This window comes from Urocitellus parryii, chromosome 7 (genome assembly GCF_045843805.1).
Source record: "Urocitellus parryii isolate mUroPar1 chromosome 7, mUroPar1.hap1, whole genome shotgun sequence".
NCBI lineage: Eukaryota > Metazoa > Chordata > Mammalia > Rodentia > Sciuridae > Urocitellus > Urocitellus parryii.
The window spans coordinates 63,388,322-63,406,695 of record NC_135537.1 but is presented as its reverse complement, the minus strand read 5'-3'; the positions used below and the strand labels follow the sequence as shown (position 1 = coordinate 63,406,695).

Here is an 18,374-nt window from a genome sequence, read left to right as displayed (position 1 = left end):
TCCACTCACATATGTCCACACAAAAAACAGTATACAAATGTTTATAATGACATTATTCATAAAACCCTAAAGTAGAAACAACTCAAATGTCCACTATCAACTGATAAAAAATGGTATACTCAGGTAACAGAATATTGTCCAGCAATTTAAAGGGACAAATTAATGATATATGCTTACAACATAGATGAACCTCAAAAATGTTATTTCAAGTGAATGAAGCCAGACACAGAAGATCATGTATTGCATATCTCAGTAGGTAAATCTAATACAGAAAGAAAAGTACATCACTAGTCTCCAGGGACTGCAGAGGAGGAGCAGGAAGAGGGTTAGGGAGCAACTACAAACAAGCAAGAGGATCTTTCTGGGGTGAAGGGAATATTTGAACTTAGACTGTGCTGAAGGTTGCACAATTCTGTAATATGGTAAAGAGGCTGAATTACATAGCCAATTTTATGGTTAAGTAATGTACACTTCAATAAAGTTGATAAAAATAAAAATGTAGAGTGGTTCCTGGTGTGGATGGCTGGAATGAAATGCAGGGGGAACCTCTGAAGGGGCTCTCAGGTGGGTGGCTGGGTGCTCAATGCGGCCTTGGCCAGAGCAGTTCTGACAGGCAGGAGGAGGGCAGGATAGGGGGTGAAACTAAGTGGGAAACAGGCAGTGGAGAGAGCTGGCGTGGACTACACTGGGTGGATCTGAATTAGGAAAAGAGTTATAGAGTTGCTGTAGCTACAGGGGAAAACAGATGAAAGATCTTTTAAAAACAGGAATGACTTGGTCATTTTTATAGGCTATTTCAGAAATCAGGCTCTGGGGAGAGGATGGGGTTAAGAACATAGATAAAGGGGGCCACTGGTACCATATACACAGAAGAGGACCCAAAATGTTTTGTGGCAGGGACTCCCTAGGGAGATAACTAATAATTTTGCTAATTCATAACATAAAGGTTGGTTTGCAGCTGGTGAGCACTTTCACAGGATGCTCTTACATGTACTCTATCATGCTGTTAGAGAAAACCTGGCCTCTTCAGATAGATTCACACCTTAGCAAATGTGGAACCTTTTCCTTCAGACTCAATGGTGATAGTGTGGGTTCGCCGTAGGAGAATTTGGTCGATGTCTTCTTCACAGAACTTAGACCCTTCATCTTCCTCATCCATGAGAGCACCATAAGCCCCTTTTCGTAGAAGATCCTCTATTTCTTTCTTGGAAAGCTGTTGTACCTGTTTTACAGAAATATTTAAAATGTTGGAAAAATAATCTAGTACAGAATGATTTCTTACTATTAGCTAAGAAAGAACCAGAGTAAATGAATGATTTGGGCAAGTCTTAGTTTACCCCATTGGTAGCATTTTCTCTTCCACTCATAGACTGCAGCACAGCTTTATCCAGACCAAGCTTCAAACTAGCCTTGTCGAACATTTCCCTTTCATAGGAATTTCTTGTAATTAACCTGTAGATTTTCACAGATTTGCTTTGTCCTATTCTATGACATCTAGCTTGAGCCTGGAAGAAAAAGAAAATTAATGGCTATTGCAATGCATCAAGTGTTTATGTTCCCCCCCCAAATTCATGTTAAAACCACTATTCCAAAGTGACAGAACTTAAGAGATGGAGACTTAGGGAGGTAATTTTGTCTTGAGGGTGGAGCCTTCATGAATGAGATCAGTGCTTGGATAAAAGAGGCCAGAAAAATCCAAGTGTGATGGCACACATCTGCAATCCCAGCTACTTGGGAGGCTGAGGCAGGAGGATGGCTAAGTTTGAGGCCAGCCTAGGCAAATCAGTAAAGCCCTGTCTCAAAATAAAATATAAAGGGCTAGAGACAGATAGGTGGTAGAGTGCCCTTGGGGTTCAATCAGTATGGGGATGGGGTTGGGAGGGAGAAGAGTCCGGACAACAAGTTTGCTCTCTTTGGCTATGTGTTAACCAGGCAATTTCTTTACTGAGAACACAACCCTGCTGGCATACTAACTCAGACTTCCAACCTCCATAAATTTTGAGAAATACATTTTTATTGTTTAAACTGCTCAATTTATGGCATTTTGTTTCAGTAACCCAAATTAAGACAGCTATCAAATAAAAACAAGTTCTAATAATTAAAGTGGCCATCTGGAAGCAGATTAACAACCTAAGAAATTTCTTCACACATTATTAATACATTTATTATTACTTGATTTCCCTCAACTTTAATTTTCTTTTTTTTTAAAGGCATCGGTAAGATTTCCTTGTGTGTTTACCTGGAGGTCATTTTGGGGATTCCAGTCTGAATCGAAGATGATGCAGGTATCAGCAGCAGTGAGATTAATGCCTAGCCCTCCTGCCCTCGTACACAGGAGGAAAACAAACCTATCGGAATCAGGTTTGGAGAATCTGTCAATAGCTGCCTGGCGGAGGTTACCTCTTACTCGGCCATCGATCCTTTCATATGGGTACCTGAAAAAAAAATATTAATGAGGAGCTTGACAAATGGCTACAACACAGGTGCTCCTTTTTAATTGTTAAGTAAGTATCAAAACATGGACTAAATACTAATAGAACAATCTAATTTAACAGAAATAATTTCAGAGCCAGCAATTTTTTTTATAGCTTTTCATCCAACTGGCTCAAAGCTCAAAGATTATTTTTTACTTCCTCATCAGTGACACAGCTAAACTCTAAAAATAGCTGACCCTTTTAACAGTAAGATAACAAACAATTTCAATTTTAAGAACTATTCTCTAGTCAAATGAAAGCCATGGAGGAAAAACTGCCCACAGAAGTATGTAGTGTCTGCCTGTATCATCATAGAAAATAAACTGATGTACAATTAGTTTTGAGGAGGAGATGTCACACATTTTTCCCATTCTACCCTCTTTTATCATAAATGTCACTTCTAGGTGAACCACTTGGAGCCCCGTGTAGGGCAATTTTTTCTTTCCTCTTTGTTATTCTGACACGGTGGCCCTCACCGTCTCTGAATGAGGTAGTCTTCCAGTATGTCCAAGCAGCGCACCATCTGGGAAAAGATAAGCACCCTGTGGCCACCAGCCTTCAGTTTTGGCAGCAGCTTGTCAATCAGCACTAGCTTGCCAGCAGCCTGGATCATTGCCTGGAGCTGAAAATCTGGAGACTCTGCATTGTGTGTTTCTTTAAACTCTTCCAAAATTTTCTCTTCAGCACCTGCAGAGATTGGACAGCATAAGTGAATACTGTAAAAGGTTTTTATTGCTAAAAACAATGAATTTGCCTTCAAAACCTACCGCAAACTGTAGGAACCAGAATACCACATTTTTGTTTGTCAACAAGAATCCATCCACTTACTCAAAGTTGGGTCTACACAAAACCACGGTGGTACAAAAGGGATCAAAGTTTTAAGCACAACACATTGAGGCATTTAGGGGGGAAAAAAACCACATTTTCCAACAAACAAATGTTTGCTGTGTGTAAAAATTGAATCTCAACAACAGACTGTCAAGGCAGAAGTGGTAGAAACAAGCCAAGGGCCAGATACCTACAGAAAATTTGGAACCTAAATTGCTAAAGAAATGAAGAACTGTTTACTAGCTGAATATAAACACAAACAACAAAATCTGTTCTAAGAAACAAAAGGATGGAGTCCTAGCGAAGTGTGAGGGCCGTTCTTTGAGTCTATAATGGCATATTAATATTAACATAAGGATGACGGAAAGGGAAGCTCAGTTTCTGGATACTCTTCAGGGATTTTTTTTTAAAAAAAAACCTGAGCACACATCTACCATTCTAATCTCTTAATCTCTCTCCATGTCCATTATCACCCAACAATCTCCTAAAATGCAAAAATCCCATCTTGAATGACCCAAACCTTTTAAAGCTAAAAACACTGGAACAACCTTTAAGTATTTAATACAAGACTTTCTTAATTCAAGATTTTCATGTTTAACTCTCTTTTTGCTCATAGCTCCACATGGACTTTTTGCTTGTTCAAAGACTTCAGGGAATTAGAAGTTTCAAGAAAATGGCTCCTTCCTAAGGAAGAGGCCCCACTACTTCCTCTCCTGACCCCCTCCCCTGTTTATTCAGGAAGCAACAACTTCTTAGGTGGCTGGAATTGGAATTGGGCAGCACTGGCTGGCAGTCTTTGCCTCAGGCTACCAGGGCACAGCAACATGCTCAGCCCTCCATACGGTGGAGATGTGCTCACCTGTTCTTCAGAAAATACACCAAATGCATGCATCTAATGGGATCCATCCCCAGCTCAAACTGTGCTAGACACTTTAAACTACACTTCCTATCACTGGCTTCAAACATGTGAACTAAGTAAACACAAGATAGGGCTACATAAACCTCAAAAGAGTTTTAAAGGTTGGGACACACAGGCCATCACAACAACTCAGATGGCACTTTTGCAAAAAGCGCAAGATGGAACAAAACAGCAAGCTGCTTTGCATTTTAAGGGTGCCTGTGGAACTTACCTTAAGGACATGGTGAATAAAGATGGTGTGTTTTATCATGAATCAACAAAGAATTCACTGAGAACGTTAAAGTCACGTGCCTTGACCAAGCACCAGGGCCTTCCACAAAGCCACCTTCTCACAAAAGGGACTGGCAGAAAATACCAGCTCCTTCGACATTATTTGCCCCCCAGGCCTTCTTCAGTGAATAAAACTAATATTCTGATTTTTTTCTAATAAGTATAGAAAAAGAGCAAAGGGTTTTCACTAAGGAAAAAAAATGCTATTTAAGAGAATTAGCAAAAACGTTTGCCAAAGTAGTTAAACAATGTTTTTCAAAACATGAATTTATAAACCCAGGTTCTAGATTTGGGAGGTAGAGGTGCTTAAGAGGTGGGAAATACATTTAAGTTTATACATTACATTAGATCTTCAAATTTGTACTTTTGAATGATGTGAGAACTTTACAATGTAGAAATGGCAGATTAAGTATTTTTATCCATATGAAACTAAACCCATAATCAAAATAAAAGATGATGTTTTAATAATTTAAAGAAAGTTTATGATTAATATTTTTCAAAAAATGAGATAATCATTTTAATGAAATAAAAACTCAAATTTTAGCAGAAATATCATTTTTAATATTAAACTTATTCAGAGATGAAAAAAAAATCTGCCTTTTCAATGCTACCAACAACTTCTCATCTAGAACAGGACAGAAAACTGTACTTTCTTACCCAACAAAACCTACTGCTAAATTATCAATTCAGCTCTTTGTTATGAATTTAGAGTATTCAAGTAGTAGCCAGATTATACTAACAAGTAATGTCAGCAAACATTTTCTGTATGGTGCTCTTGTGAAAGAAGGTATGGGGTAAATATTAGGGAGGAGGGCAATTTCTACCTTTTGGTGTCACACCCACGTTTTCAAAACTACCAATTAAAGATTTACCCTGATAATAGGTACACATCATTCAGGAAATTAACTGGAAATGTGTTATGATAAGTCAAAACACTTAGTTGGCTCTGCCCTAATTTGAAGTATGGCTGGTACTACATTTACAAGGACATGTGTTATTAAAGGCAACTTGTAGCAAGGATGTACTCACTTCCAACCTGAAGTCTTTTCACTTCAGCAGATGGTCACTATCAGGGCAGTGACAGTAATATCATCTAGTTATATTAGCTATGGACAGGAAAATATTTTGTTACTGAAGATTACATTGGAAAAAAAAAAACTACTATTGTTTCTCTAAAACTCATTCCATTGGGTAAGTCCTGTTTTTATTTTATTTCTGTTTTCTATTTTCTGTATTCTCCCTACTTCCAGAGCCACCAACTCTGTTTGTTTATTTATTTATTCGGCAGATTGGGGATGGAAAAGGAATGCTCTGCCACTGAGCTACAACCCCAATCCTTTTTATTTTTTTCATTTTGAGATGAGGAAGGGTCTCGCTAAGTTGCTGAAGATCTCACTAAATTGCCAAGGCTGGCCTCCAATTTGCCCTTCTCCCTCAGCCTCCAGAGCATCAGAACTTACAGATGTATACCACTGCACCTGGCTAATAAAAACCAATTATTCCTAAGTTACCTCTGTCCATCAGGGGACTCTTGGATATGTTTTTCAACATTATTCTGACTCTTACATTAGGAAATCTGAAGTTGAAAATTTCATTCAAATAAAGGTTGGGCTGGTAAGAGTGACCTCATTTGTTACCGAGTTACCTGCTTAACTTTTAGCAAGAAAAACAAGTAGCAACACTTGCTGGTGCTTATAGTGTGCTGGACACTGTTTCAAGTGCTTAAGTAAAACTATTAAGTCCATTAAAAGGATTTCTTAAGTACTTTGCATTCTACAATCCCCGTAGATTCTCTGCCTCCTGGGTAGGTTACTGCTTTCACCTTGTGCACACTGTTGCTTCTATTTTTCACAAGTGCAGAAAGGTTGTGCTGAATGGAACTAAAGTTTAGTTTGACAGGCAGCTTTACTCTGCCGTAACTCATACCAATTTCAGCTTCATATTTCCTTCCAATGTTCAATAGTGTCCAGAGATGGCTCTGTGACAGGGTGCCATCTCCAGATGGTGGGTAAGAATGCACAGCACAGGCCCTGGAGCAACCTCTGTGAGACGCAACTGTCTCCATGAGTGATTGGGAAAGCTGTATGCTTAGGGGTATATCTACATTTTTAAAAAAATTACAATTTCCCAAAAAATAAGGGCATAAAGACACACATGTAACAGATATTTCATAACTTGTGGTAAGGACAGAAGAGCTAACCTCAAGGAATGACCCATCAGAACAAATGCCTTAAAGTCCAAGCCTCAAGAAGCCCTAGGAGGCTCCTGGGAAACTAGCGTCCTGAATCAGGTAACACTGAAGAGCAAGCAGCCCAGGGAAGATGCCCACCAGCTGTGGGTCGGAGGAAGCCACCCGGGAATGCTCAATGCATGTCATTACACGTGATCTAACAGGGTGGACTTGGTGGCTCAGGGACCTCTATCTGGTGTCACTGACGTTTCTCTCGTCACATCCACTCTGCTGGCGGCATTCCAGTCTTGCTGTTCGTATATCCTTTTCTCTTCTCCCCGCTTGGAGGCTTGTATCATTTATTTTCTCCTCATCATCTACTTTTTGTGAGATATGCTGTGTGCACATACGTATTTTCAAATAACACCATGATTTGGCCCAAGCCCCAACTCAACAATGGGCTGGTTAACGTGCACCATAATGGCCATACAAGTGCCTAAACACACTGTGATTAGAAGGCTGGTATATTAAACATATAATCATCACAAACAACACTCTCTTTAGAAGACGAAGCTACAAATATTAACTTTTAAAAAGAAATTCACTGATGTCACATGAAAGCAAATGACCTCAGGGTCCTTGCTCTGAGCCCATCTTCCAGGGACAGACCACTTTTTTTGGGGGGGGGCAGGGGGAATACCGGGGATTGAACTCGGGGCACTCGACCCCCAAGCCACATCCCCAGGCCTACTTTGTATTTTATTGAGAGACAGAGTCTGACTTACTCAGTGCCTGTTTTTTTTTTTTTTTTTTTTTTTGCTGAGGCTGGCTTTGAACTCGAAATCCTCCTGCCTCCGCTTCCCAAGCTGCTGAGATCACAGGCTTGCGTCACTGTGCCCAGCTTCAGGGACAGACCACTTTTTGTCCTATGATAACAGAAACTTCTGGATCCAGGGTACATTGTGAAAGGGGGAAAGATTAGGAACTCTTTAAATCAGTTGTTCTAGAACCTTGTGGACTGTGATAAATACAGAGTAGGCTTTGCTCCTTCTTCCCTGGAAGGCCCCTAACTGCACTGCAGGCCGATTGTAACTGTGCACAAGAACCCTTAAATTAGCCTCGAGTCGCCATCTTTAATGCATAGCACCTCCTGCCCAGACCGCAGCCACCGCCTCGGAGCTGATCTGTCTGCTCGCCTGCTTCCCATCCCATTCTTTTTACACTGTTGCCCAACTCCTCATCCTGAGTCATGTACCTTATCACTGCTCAGCTCAAACACCAGCAGTGGTTCCCCTGCCAACACATTGGCCAAAGCCCAGTATCTGAGGTCACAGGGCCCCGTGGTGTCAATCCCGTGGTGTCCAAGTGTCTGGCCCCACTGTTCACACATGTGCCTTACACTTTGGGCAATTTCCCCTTTGTGTTCCATGCCTCCATCTTTTTGCTCGTGTTATAACTTCCATCTGAACGTCATTTTTTTCTCTAATCCAGCCTAGCAAAAATACCTTCTACCTTAAGGCTTGTCTCAAATGACAACTAACGGCTTTCCTAATCTCAATCCCTCAATATACTGCAGGCTCCTTGAGGCAGGTGCTCCCACAGCCATGAAACACGCACCCCTTAATGTTTCCTGAAAGCATAGAAGAGAGGTTCAGTCCCCATGTGTTAAGTAATATGATGGGTTTTATGGAGAGAAGAGCAGGGCCGATATACGGTGCATCGGTAACAGGGACGAACCATGGCCAGAGCTTTGCGACCATCTCTTATTCTCAGGGAACAGGTGCTGAAGGCCTCCAGACTGTGAGGAATATGAGGGCTTTAGCAAAGGTCTTAAACAGCTGAGAGCTGTTGGCCCACACCACTGGAGTTCCTCTTTAGCACCTCTGATTTAAACACACATTCACCAAGAAAACCTCAACCGGGGCTAATCTGTCTTTAGCTAGCATTTCTGATGATTTCTAGCCAGGGAGCACAAATGCTTCCCTTTAAAGGTCAAAGGAGGAAGGAGGAAGGAGACAAGGTGAGAACATGCTCCCAGGACCACAGGGGCACCTGGCATGCGTCTTCAGCACCACAGAGGGAGGCATCTCAGAGAAGAGGAAGCTGGAGAAGCTCACACAAGTGGTCAGGGCAGCACCAACTGCACACCATGAAAGCCTTAATCTGGGGACGAAAGGGACCTCTGGAGCCTCTACGGTCATTCAAGTAAAGTTCACAAGCAGGCAGGCTTACCATTGATTAGGTACGGATGATTGCAGCACTTCCGTAATTCCATCATAGTGTTTAAAAGGTTAGGTACGTTAGCTTGTCCACCACCTTTGGAAAGAAATGTAAAATTCTTCTCAAGGATGGCTCGGTAATATTTCTTCTGAATGTTTGTTAGCTCAACTTCAATAATAGTTTCTTCTTTGGGGGCCAAGTTCTTTTCTACATCCTCTTTGAGACGTCTCAACATCATTGGCTTTAGAATAGCCTGAAGTTTTTGCACCTAAAAAAGGACCTTAGGTAAATACTGGTATCAAGTTTTGCTTCATATTAAACATATGCTATGAAAAATTAGGAACAGCTCATTTATTTACTATCCATTTTCACTTTTCAAAGTCTAATAAGGGTATAAAGGAGCTAATCTTTTAGCTTTCATGAAAGAAATCTGAGAAGGGTTGGAAAATTCTATGTCAAATGCACTGCTTCACCTACCCAAGAGTTCTGAATACCCAGAAGGGCTTGGAAAATAGTATATAGCAGTGGAGAAGAAATAAAGAAAGAACTTTATTCATTTAGCTTTCCCTTCTTTTTGTCTTAAGCCAAAGGGATGGTGAGGAACAGGAAAGAAACCATGTCACAGAGTGTTAAACTTCTGTTCTTTTTCTCTGTAGAAAGAGCTAAAGAACAAGAACAAGGAGCCTCAATGAGCAGGGGAGAAATGTCTCTGCCTGGTTCTCTTTTCTGCTGATTGGCAAGAGGACACAGCACAACATACAGTTTTAACTTTAGAAAAGCAAAACAAAACAGACGTCACTCTAAACTAAGCTAAGAAGTTTTAGTGAACAGAAGAAGGCGTACATAAAGACCAAGATTTCAACCTATCTCCACATTTGTTTTAAAGACGGCACATGAAACATAGCAAGTGATACCCGCATAACTCTTACGGTGTATATACAAAAGTATCCATGTGCTTGCTTTTCACACACAATACCTGATTTACTTCTCCTAGAAATCTTGTGGGCTAGTAAAATGAAAGTATCTGGACTTGAAGAAACATACAACGTGGCCAGGTATACATGCTTCAGAAATAAGAGTGGAAACCCAAACTTCAGCAGGCAGATAGCTCCACCAACTTCAGGGGCTTCTACCACTATCCCAGGAGTATGCAGAGCAAAACCACCAATATGAATAGCAGAGAAACCTCTGAAAATTACCTCAACAGCTACATAACCTCTGTACAAAACTCAATAGCCCTCCATGGGGGTGAACGGACAAATGAACAAACCAAAAAACCTTCATAATGATGACTTGGAAGGTCCAAGGGAACAAACTGTAACATAACTTACATTTTTAAATACTTAAGCACTTTTCCATTTCATGAGTTAATCATCAATTTTGATGACTGAGATAAAAACTTGAAGTGATAAGTACCTGCTCTTCTGTTTTTAGATCACCAAATTCTTGCATAAAGGTGGTTTCTGAAGGGAAGCGACTTGGTTCCAAGAAATGCAGCAAGCTAAAGAGCTCTTCCACAGTGTTCTGTAGTGGGGTCCCCGTCAGCAGCACTTTGTGTTCCTATGGTAACATAAGAAAAGCAACTGACCACATTGCAACCAAATGGACTTCTTAGGACAAATGCTTTCCCCTAGGTCTCCATTTCTCTGCTTCTGTTTGTCAGTGGCAATTCAGCACCCACCGTACACCAAGTATAGAAATGAGGCACAAAGACGGAGACTTGGGAAGGATACGGCTCCTGCTTCAGATGAGTGGATGTGTGCGGGGTGCTCTCTAGAGCTCTCCAGGCTCCTTCAGTGTCCTTTTGTTTCTTCTGGAGGTTATTAGGTCAATATTTTAGTAGGATGGCTTTCTAAATCCCCTAAGTCTCAGTGTTTTTTCTCGACCAAAGTTAAGTTTTTCCCTGAAATCCCTAGGCCAAGAAAAGGCGTTCACGCTTCTTTCTGTTCTCTACATCAACAGTGCTCTCATCTTTCCATCTGCTTCCTGCATGACTCACTTTAGAGACAAAAGAAGTTCTTCTAAATGCAACAGCATATGAAAAACTATTTTGTTCTGCAAAAATTTCCAACTGGCAAAGAGGTCATCTTGGTCTTAAATACCACAATCATTTGAAAAAAAAAAAATCAAATGCTATTTCTAACTTTTGTCTCTTTGAACCAAGTTAGGTATTTCTTTAATTAATTCTCCCTGTTTATGAACTTTTTCCAGCTTTCCTTTTGTACTATGAGACAAAGAAACTGTTCTAAAACAATGAGTCTTAAGAGTAATAAGTTTATAAATCTTAAGAGTCTTATTATTTCCTACCTTGGAATATTATCTTATTATTTCCTACATTTGGTGTATAGCACAACTAATCTTCTAGTAGTTACAAAATCAATATTCTGACTTAACTTGGAATCTGAGTAGACTTAGTTGTCAAACATACCTTACGCTCAGTAAATACTAGTTGAATGAGATAAAAGAAGAATACATTTAATTTTTCTTCATAACTATCATGTCTTATTTGCCAATGAGGCTCTGTGAAAGTGAGGTGAAGCACTTCATATATTTTTCCCTCCTTTTCTCCCCTCCAAATAGATGAGATTGATCAAAGATGCATATGCCAATATCACCTTCAGAGTCTTAAATCATTAAGAATAAAGAGTCTGCAAATCAGTTCAAGCGTTTCTAATTAATAACCATACTAGTGGAGTTACATGGGCCATAATGGCTGATATGGCCAAGTTCTGAATGACCCTATGAAATAATTTTTTTTAAAAAAGTACTTAGGAAAACATTATTATACAGAGAGAGAGAGAGAAAGGGGGCGGGGGAAAGGGAGAGAGGTATCATATTTTCTCCAGTTTTTTTATATCTTTTATTGCTGAGTTAAATTCTAAATATTTAATCAAATCCTTTAAAAGGAGTGATTTTAATTCACTAATTTCAAAATAAATGTACTCGAATAAGGGAAAGGAGGTCCTTTTTGGTGCTGCTTCACTTCAATGACTGCTTAACAGGCAAATACACCGAGTAATCACCAACATGACCTTTACAACCCTTTTGTACAGTTATATATGAGTAATGGAATAAAACTAGGTTTCAGTTTGAAAGTGGATCACAAATTTTAAAATATGGGATTATTACAACAGTATAACAGGTGTCCTGAGAGACTCGGGCTATCAACCATACCACCTTCAAGCTCAACTATGCCAGCAGATAGCTTTTGTCCTGCAAATATTACCCTTCTTTTTAGTTCTGATGGCGTGATACACATTTAGTTTCATTTCACCAGACCCTTAAATTTGTGTGGGACCTCCTGGCAACAAAATGACAAGAAAACAGAATCCATGAAGAACGACTACAACCTCCCTGGCTTCTCCTTGTCAAGAAGGGACAAGGGGTCAGTTTTGCTTTCCCAGAGCTCCAATGGAGAACTGAGAAGACGGTGACCGTCCCTCCACATATCATCTCCACAAACAGTTCCTTTTCTCCGGAGAAGGGAAGACACTCAGTGGTCTTCATTTCCTGAGAATAACCTGGAGATCACCCTACCAAGGACATTTTCATCTAACTCAGTACAGCTCAGGTAGCAGCAGTTCCCTAAGACCTGCACTGGAATTGGGTACAATTACTACCCACTGTTTTGACTGTGACTTATTCCAGGAAAAGAAACATGAAGAGTGATAAGTGGGTAAGTTCTAATGATACTTATTTTAAGTAATGATTTAAATACCAAGCAATGAGCTGTTCAGAGCACACGAATACAATTATATTACGTCTCTGACCAACAACGTCCATCTTCCATCTTAAAAACATCTCCTCTGAGATTAAAAAAAAAAAATCCTAATTGTAAAAAGAAAATAATATTTTGGGGGTTGGGGATACAGCTCAGTTGGTAGAGTGCTTGCCTTATATGCACAAAGCCCTGAGTTTAATCTCCAACACCACAAAATAATAATGATAATAATAATAATAATTATTATTATTTGTTCATTTGATAAATGGTGCTCCCTAGTCAGTTAGCCAGAGATGAGTTACAGGTACTCTGAGTACTTGGGCTGGCCAGCAAGAATGGTCTCCTGTGGTAGTGGGCAGCCTTCTCTGTCTACCCCAGTGTGGCATACAGATATTATCATTTTATATGTATGTCATTATGGAAAAGGTTTAAGGAACACTGTGATATAACAGAAAATTATTTAGATAATAGATCCCAATCCACTAATGAAATATTAATATAAGTAACAGAAAATTCTTCAAAGTGTTTCAAAGACAATCGCACTGTCTGATGTTGATAGTTTAACTAATTTGTACTCATCAGTAAAGAACTATTTTGCAGTAAGAATCTACTATATGGGAACACAAGACTAGTAATAGAACACAATTGACAAACTGTCAGATGACTATGTAGGACTTCAGGAAATGGTCTATAAGCCTCTAGTGGATCACCACTATGAGCATAAACATGTACCTTCACTAATGCTGAAAGGCCAAAGAGAGCCATGGGGTTTCTCCTTCCATGAGTACACCACATGTCTTCCAGACTATTCCCTGTTTCTAAGTGCTCTCTCCACTTGTCTTGTGGATTGGCCACCAAATAATACTAAATTGCTTTGCACAAGACTTAGGACAGTGTCTGTAACAGTTCATTAGGGAGAAAAATGGGAACTTCTACCCTAAATAATATAACAGTCAGATGTCTTCCTTTAAACAAAACTCGATTTTGCCTGTTTTTAATTAAAAGAATAGTAGGCTAATCCAATCCCCCTAATTTAAGAATAAAAGGAGCTTCTTCAAAGAAGCCGCAACAGAAAGCTTTTAGGTGTTCTTTGCAGTAATACCAGTATTTAGTTAAAAAAAAAAAAGTATAGTGATGATCATTACTATCCAAAGTACAGGTATGAAGACATGAATTGCTGTGAATATACTATGTATACAACCAGAGATATGAAAAATTGTGCTCTATATATGTAATAAGAATTGTAATGCTTTCTGCTGTCATATATAAATTAAAGAATTACATAAAATGTGAAAAAAAAAGTATAGCTATGAACATACAAAATAGTCCTTCCCATCTCCAATTCACAATTAGCTAGAGATCAAATTTATAGAAGTCAGCATTGAAGGGATTTTAAAATTTTATTTATTTTATTTTTTTACTTTCTTGGAGCTCATCAAATCACCCAAGACATCCTAAATGACAACAGCATTGTCTTCATATTGTACATTAAAAATAAAAACAAATGATCATAACCAATTTGTAAAACTATGGAGTGAAATGTCGTCCAAAGATAATAGGTCAAGTAGCAATTTCTGCTAGAACATCACACACAGCCACAGAGCATGACAAATCAACCAAATTCTACTATCCTACAATATGTGGTTCCACGATATTCCTACTGAGAAAACTCCCAGGAAAGTTAATCACAGAGAAAGCTAGAAGGGTATGGGATAGATGTGGCATAAAACTTCAGGTCAAACTTGAGGTCTTATAATGTCCTAAACTTTCATGCATCTTTGCAAACTGAACCAACACCAGATATCATAGCCAACTTCCTAAGAACTAGAATCCTCAAGTCCAGCTGGCCCTGGTAGGGCAAAACCTAGGGATCCTGGAATGTAACTGAATTATTACCCCTGAAATGAAGTTTGGTCTAACAGCTAAGGAAACAGATGACTTTGTGAACAAAAGGGTTAAAGCAAATACTTTAAACTCACATCATTGAAAATATCCTGACTCAACTCCGCTAGGATACTACTGTTTTAAAACACCAGCATACAATTTAAGAGTTAGGAAGGCAGTAACAGTTTTTGAGAATGTAGAATTCAGAATGCATCATGATATTGCACAGGCTTTGAAGATAGCCTATGAAGAGAGGCATTAAGTCATATTCAGAGCAGTGCAACTACCAAGTCAGAAAAAATTCTATTCAGATTCAATGGTATCACCAATATGATCACTGACCAGGTCCATCATCTTGAGTCCCTCCAAGAGCTTGCAGTTCCTGTTCTTCAGCCTGTGGGCTTCATCAATAACCACACAGCGCCATGGAATATTCCGCAGCTCAGGACAATCAGTCAAAATCATCTCAAATGTAGTGATGATGGCATGAAACTTATAGGACCCCTTTATCACTCGACCCTACAAGAAAAACTCAGAATCATTATTTAGCACTAATGACAACACTGATCATTTTAGGATGAATACATAGCATAAAACAGAAGTATTTGTCTCTTTGGACCCATCTTCATTTCAGGTATTCTGTTTGAAAAGTTATTTTGAAGGCTTTAAGGTGTTATGAAATAGTGAAAGGCCAAAGGAACTGGGTGCTATACTAACTTTTGAAACTTGTAAAACGGTTTTGTTTTGTTTTTTTTTTTACTTTTGCAACTCATTTTATTCTTTTTAACACTTCCTATAAAATGCTAAGACATTTGAAATTAAAAAAACAACATTCACTTAGGATAGAACTTTCCAAATCTCAAGATAAATACAAATATAGATTTCAATATTTTTCTCATTTAAAATTATGTAATTATATGTCAGATTTCAGGTATAAAATAGAAACAAACATACATATAAAACAACTTTTGTTTTCAATTACAGAATAAACTTCCATTTATTACTTACAGTTTAAAACTGTTTTAACAAATATGATCCTTATCACATCATTCATAATGTTTCACTGTTAATATAATTTTATAAACAGGCACTGAAAATAACAAAAATTATAGCACTTGCTACTAAAAGCCAAAGTATAAATTCATCCTCTGGTGTACATTTGGATTTTTGCAATGCTTAATATTTTTCAATTGTAGCAATAGTATTATAAAATATTCTTCTATTCACATTTAATATCATTTTTGTTTAGTTTTGTCTTAGGAGTACAAAATAAAGCTAACATAGTAATACATTATATGATTTTCAGTGATCATCTAGGTAAAACAGATATTTTATTATATTTAAATAATCAAAATTTAAAAAAGCTATAAAAATAAGGTCATTGACACTGTAGAAAGATAATACAAACTAACTGGGCAAGAAATCTCAAGCCATTTTCCCAATTTAGCAAAAACTGAGACCTTCCCTCAAGTCACCGAAAGTGACTTTTTAAGTGGAAACTTTCAACACCTTAAAATGCTTATAATAAGCACAAGGAACACAACCTGTGAAGTTTTACCTGGGGATCTTTGAAGTACATTTCATACAACTGAATGGTCCGACGACTAGCTTGACTCCCATGATACACAACCACGTTCAACTCTGTCCAGGTTCGGAATTCCCTTTCCCAGTTGGGGATCGTGGACAATGGGGCAATTACTAAAAAAGGGCCATGGATTCCTTTCAAATATATCTCATAGAGAAATGTAATGGACTGGATAGTTTTTCCCAAACCCATTTCATCTGCTAAAATGCAGTTTCGCCTTTGGGAAGGAAGTAAAATAAGAAAGTTTAGTGACTACAGATATTAGGTACTGCTGTCTTTTATATACACACACACACATATTACTCACAAATGCCTAGCCATATGGATTTAGATTTTTTTTTAGAGTGAGTCAACAAAATACAATCTCAAACAAAATTATCTGAGAAATAAAAATTGCTTCTAAATACTTCTGTCAATCTCTGTATTAACATTTGTTAAATAAAAACTGTTACTAATGCTTGCTTCTTAAAAACTTTTCATTAGAGTTAAATATTATTTACATTCTTTTTGATTACTTTTTCCAATAACTATAAAGAGCTACAATATTTTCTAAAAGTAAAGACAAACGTGTCGTACATACATGTTGTACCAATTGAAAAGCAGCCAGTTCACTCCCTCCAACTGGTATTCCCTGAGTTTGTTATTGTTTTTATACTCCCTGGAACTCTCCGATTTCTTCCAATCATCAGCAGGAGGTCGCTCCTGTTTCAAATATAGTAAATCCCATTAGTGGTTTCTTGAAGACCACACCACTATGCTATTTTCAAATTAAATCCTCTACCATGAGCCAATTCTTACCACACGCTCTGTTTCCGGCTCCCTGGACATGAGTTTCTCAAACTCTTCGATCTTGGCTTGATCTATGTCCTGCCTCAGCTCCCACGTGCTGTCTTCATAGGGAAGTGAGCACCACTTCACCAGATAATGAGTCACAGGCTGGGCCAGGTTTAAATAAACCAAAATTGAATTCACTTGACCAAATATAATATAATAAGGAAAAACATGTGCTCTATTTCATCTATCAACAGATACTACTGCAGTGTCAGGAACACCAAATTGACAGATGCCTTAAAACTATACCCACTACTAAATACTTGCCTCCAGTCTAAACTGGAAACAGAGTTATGGGGCATCATCAGAACAAAATTAACTTTTAATCTAAATCATTGGCAATGTTCAAAAGTCAAAAAGTATACAGGAATAGCTAGTAAACACCAAGAAGCTAAAGCTGAGTCTTCTTTTCCCCTGTGCAAATTATTAAGAGTATGATTCAGGCTTCTCAAGTAAGATCATTGGCATACTTATGTTTATATAACTGGCTAGTTTCTTAAAGAATGAAAAATAGGCAGATTTATTAGGATATCTGCCTTTTCCTTGGAGAAAGAGATGCTGTTTGTATACAACCACATTTTAAAAATACTATATTTGAGCTCTAGAAGATTGGAGGGCAAAATATTTTGGGTAATGCAAACCAGTAGGATTTCCTCTTTGTCTTTCCTCTAGAAAACACTTTGGTTTGTTGACCTTCATTTCAAGAGCAAAGTACACTGACCTGGTTGATGTTAGAAATATTTGCTGTACAATGCAAACAAGGTTTGAAATAAAATTTCAAAAATATAACTAAGTAAAATTAGAAAAATAAAGATATTGTTATAGTCTTTGAAACATCATGGAATTCCACTATCTAGAGTTCGGAATAAAATGGGAGTCCCTTGACAAGTCTCTCTAGATAAGCAAGATCTCTAAACACTTAAAACATAAAACTCAATTTACTTGAAGCAGCCAGGAATGACAGAACTCATGGTAGGTCACCACACTGTCACCAAGACACATGCTCAGAAGTCACTTGAACTGTTTTTATTCTTATGTCCCTATCAAATGTTCTTGACAACCTCATAGAGTTTGCAATGCAACATAAAATGCCAGGTCTGGGATCTCATGAAAAGAAGTACTTTCTATTTGCCTCTGTGTACTTCATTAAATGAAGTTTATACTTCATTAAGGAAATCCAATGCTAAATAACATTAAACCGAATCCTGCTATAATCGTACTCTTGACTACATAAAGGAACTTTGTGCTACATGATGGATGCACACCAAAACACATCGAGGTCTTTATTGATCATATTCTAGAATTGTGAAAAATGTCAATGTAGTTCAGATTGAAAATTGATTTTTTTTAAAAAAGCTCCAGACTAAACAAAAAACATATTTAGTATTATTATGTCATAAAACTAATAATAAATCATTAAATTCCAATTAAATTTAGACCACATGTATCATGATCAAGAATAGGCCTAAGTT

The 18,374-nt window shown here is 38.1% G+C and overlaps 1 protein-coding gene across 3 annotated transcripts in view; it reads right to left on the bottom strand.

Moving 5' to 3' along the window:
• Chd7 (chromodomain helicase DNA binding protein 7) overlaps positions 1–18,374 on the bottom strand; it is a 184,066-nt gene that overhangs the window by 26,684 nt on the left and 139,008 nt on the right. For all 3 annotated transcript variants that reach the window (XM_026390793.2, XM_026390794.2, XM_077801441.1), the window contains exons 10-19: positions 16,870–17,007; positions 16,652–16,773; positions 16,045–16,288; positions 14,829–15,005; positions 10,298–10,441; positions 8,894–9,149; positions 2,951–3,161; positions 2,240–2,435; positions 1,338–1,505; positions 1,043–1,222 (exon numbers count right to left, since the gene is read on the bottom strand). In XM_026390793.2, coding sequence (XP_026246578.2) covers positions 1,043–1,222; positions 1,338–1,505; positions 2,240–2,435; positions 2,951–3,161; positions 8,894–9,149; positions 10,298–10,441; positions 14,829–15,005; positions 16,045–16,288; positions 16,652–16,773; positions 16,870–17,007 — 1,836 coding nt within the window. The remainder of the gene's footprint in view (positions 1–1,042; positions 1,223–1,337; positions 1,506–2,239; positions 2,436–2,950; positions 3,162–8,893; positions 9,150–10,297; positions 10,442–14,828; positions 15,006–16,044; positions 16,289–16,651; positions 16,774–16,869; positions 17,008–18,374) is intronic.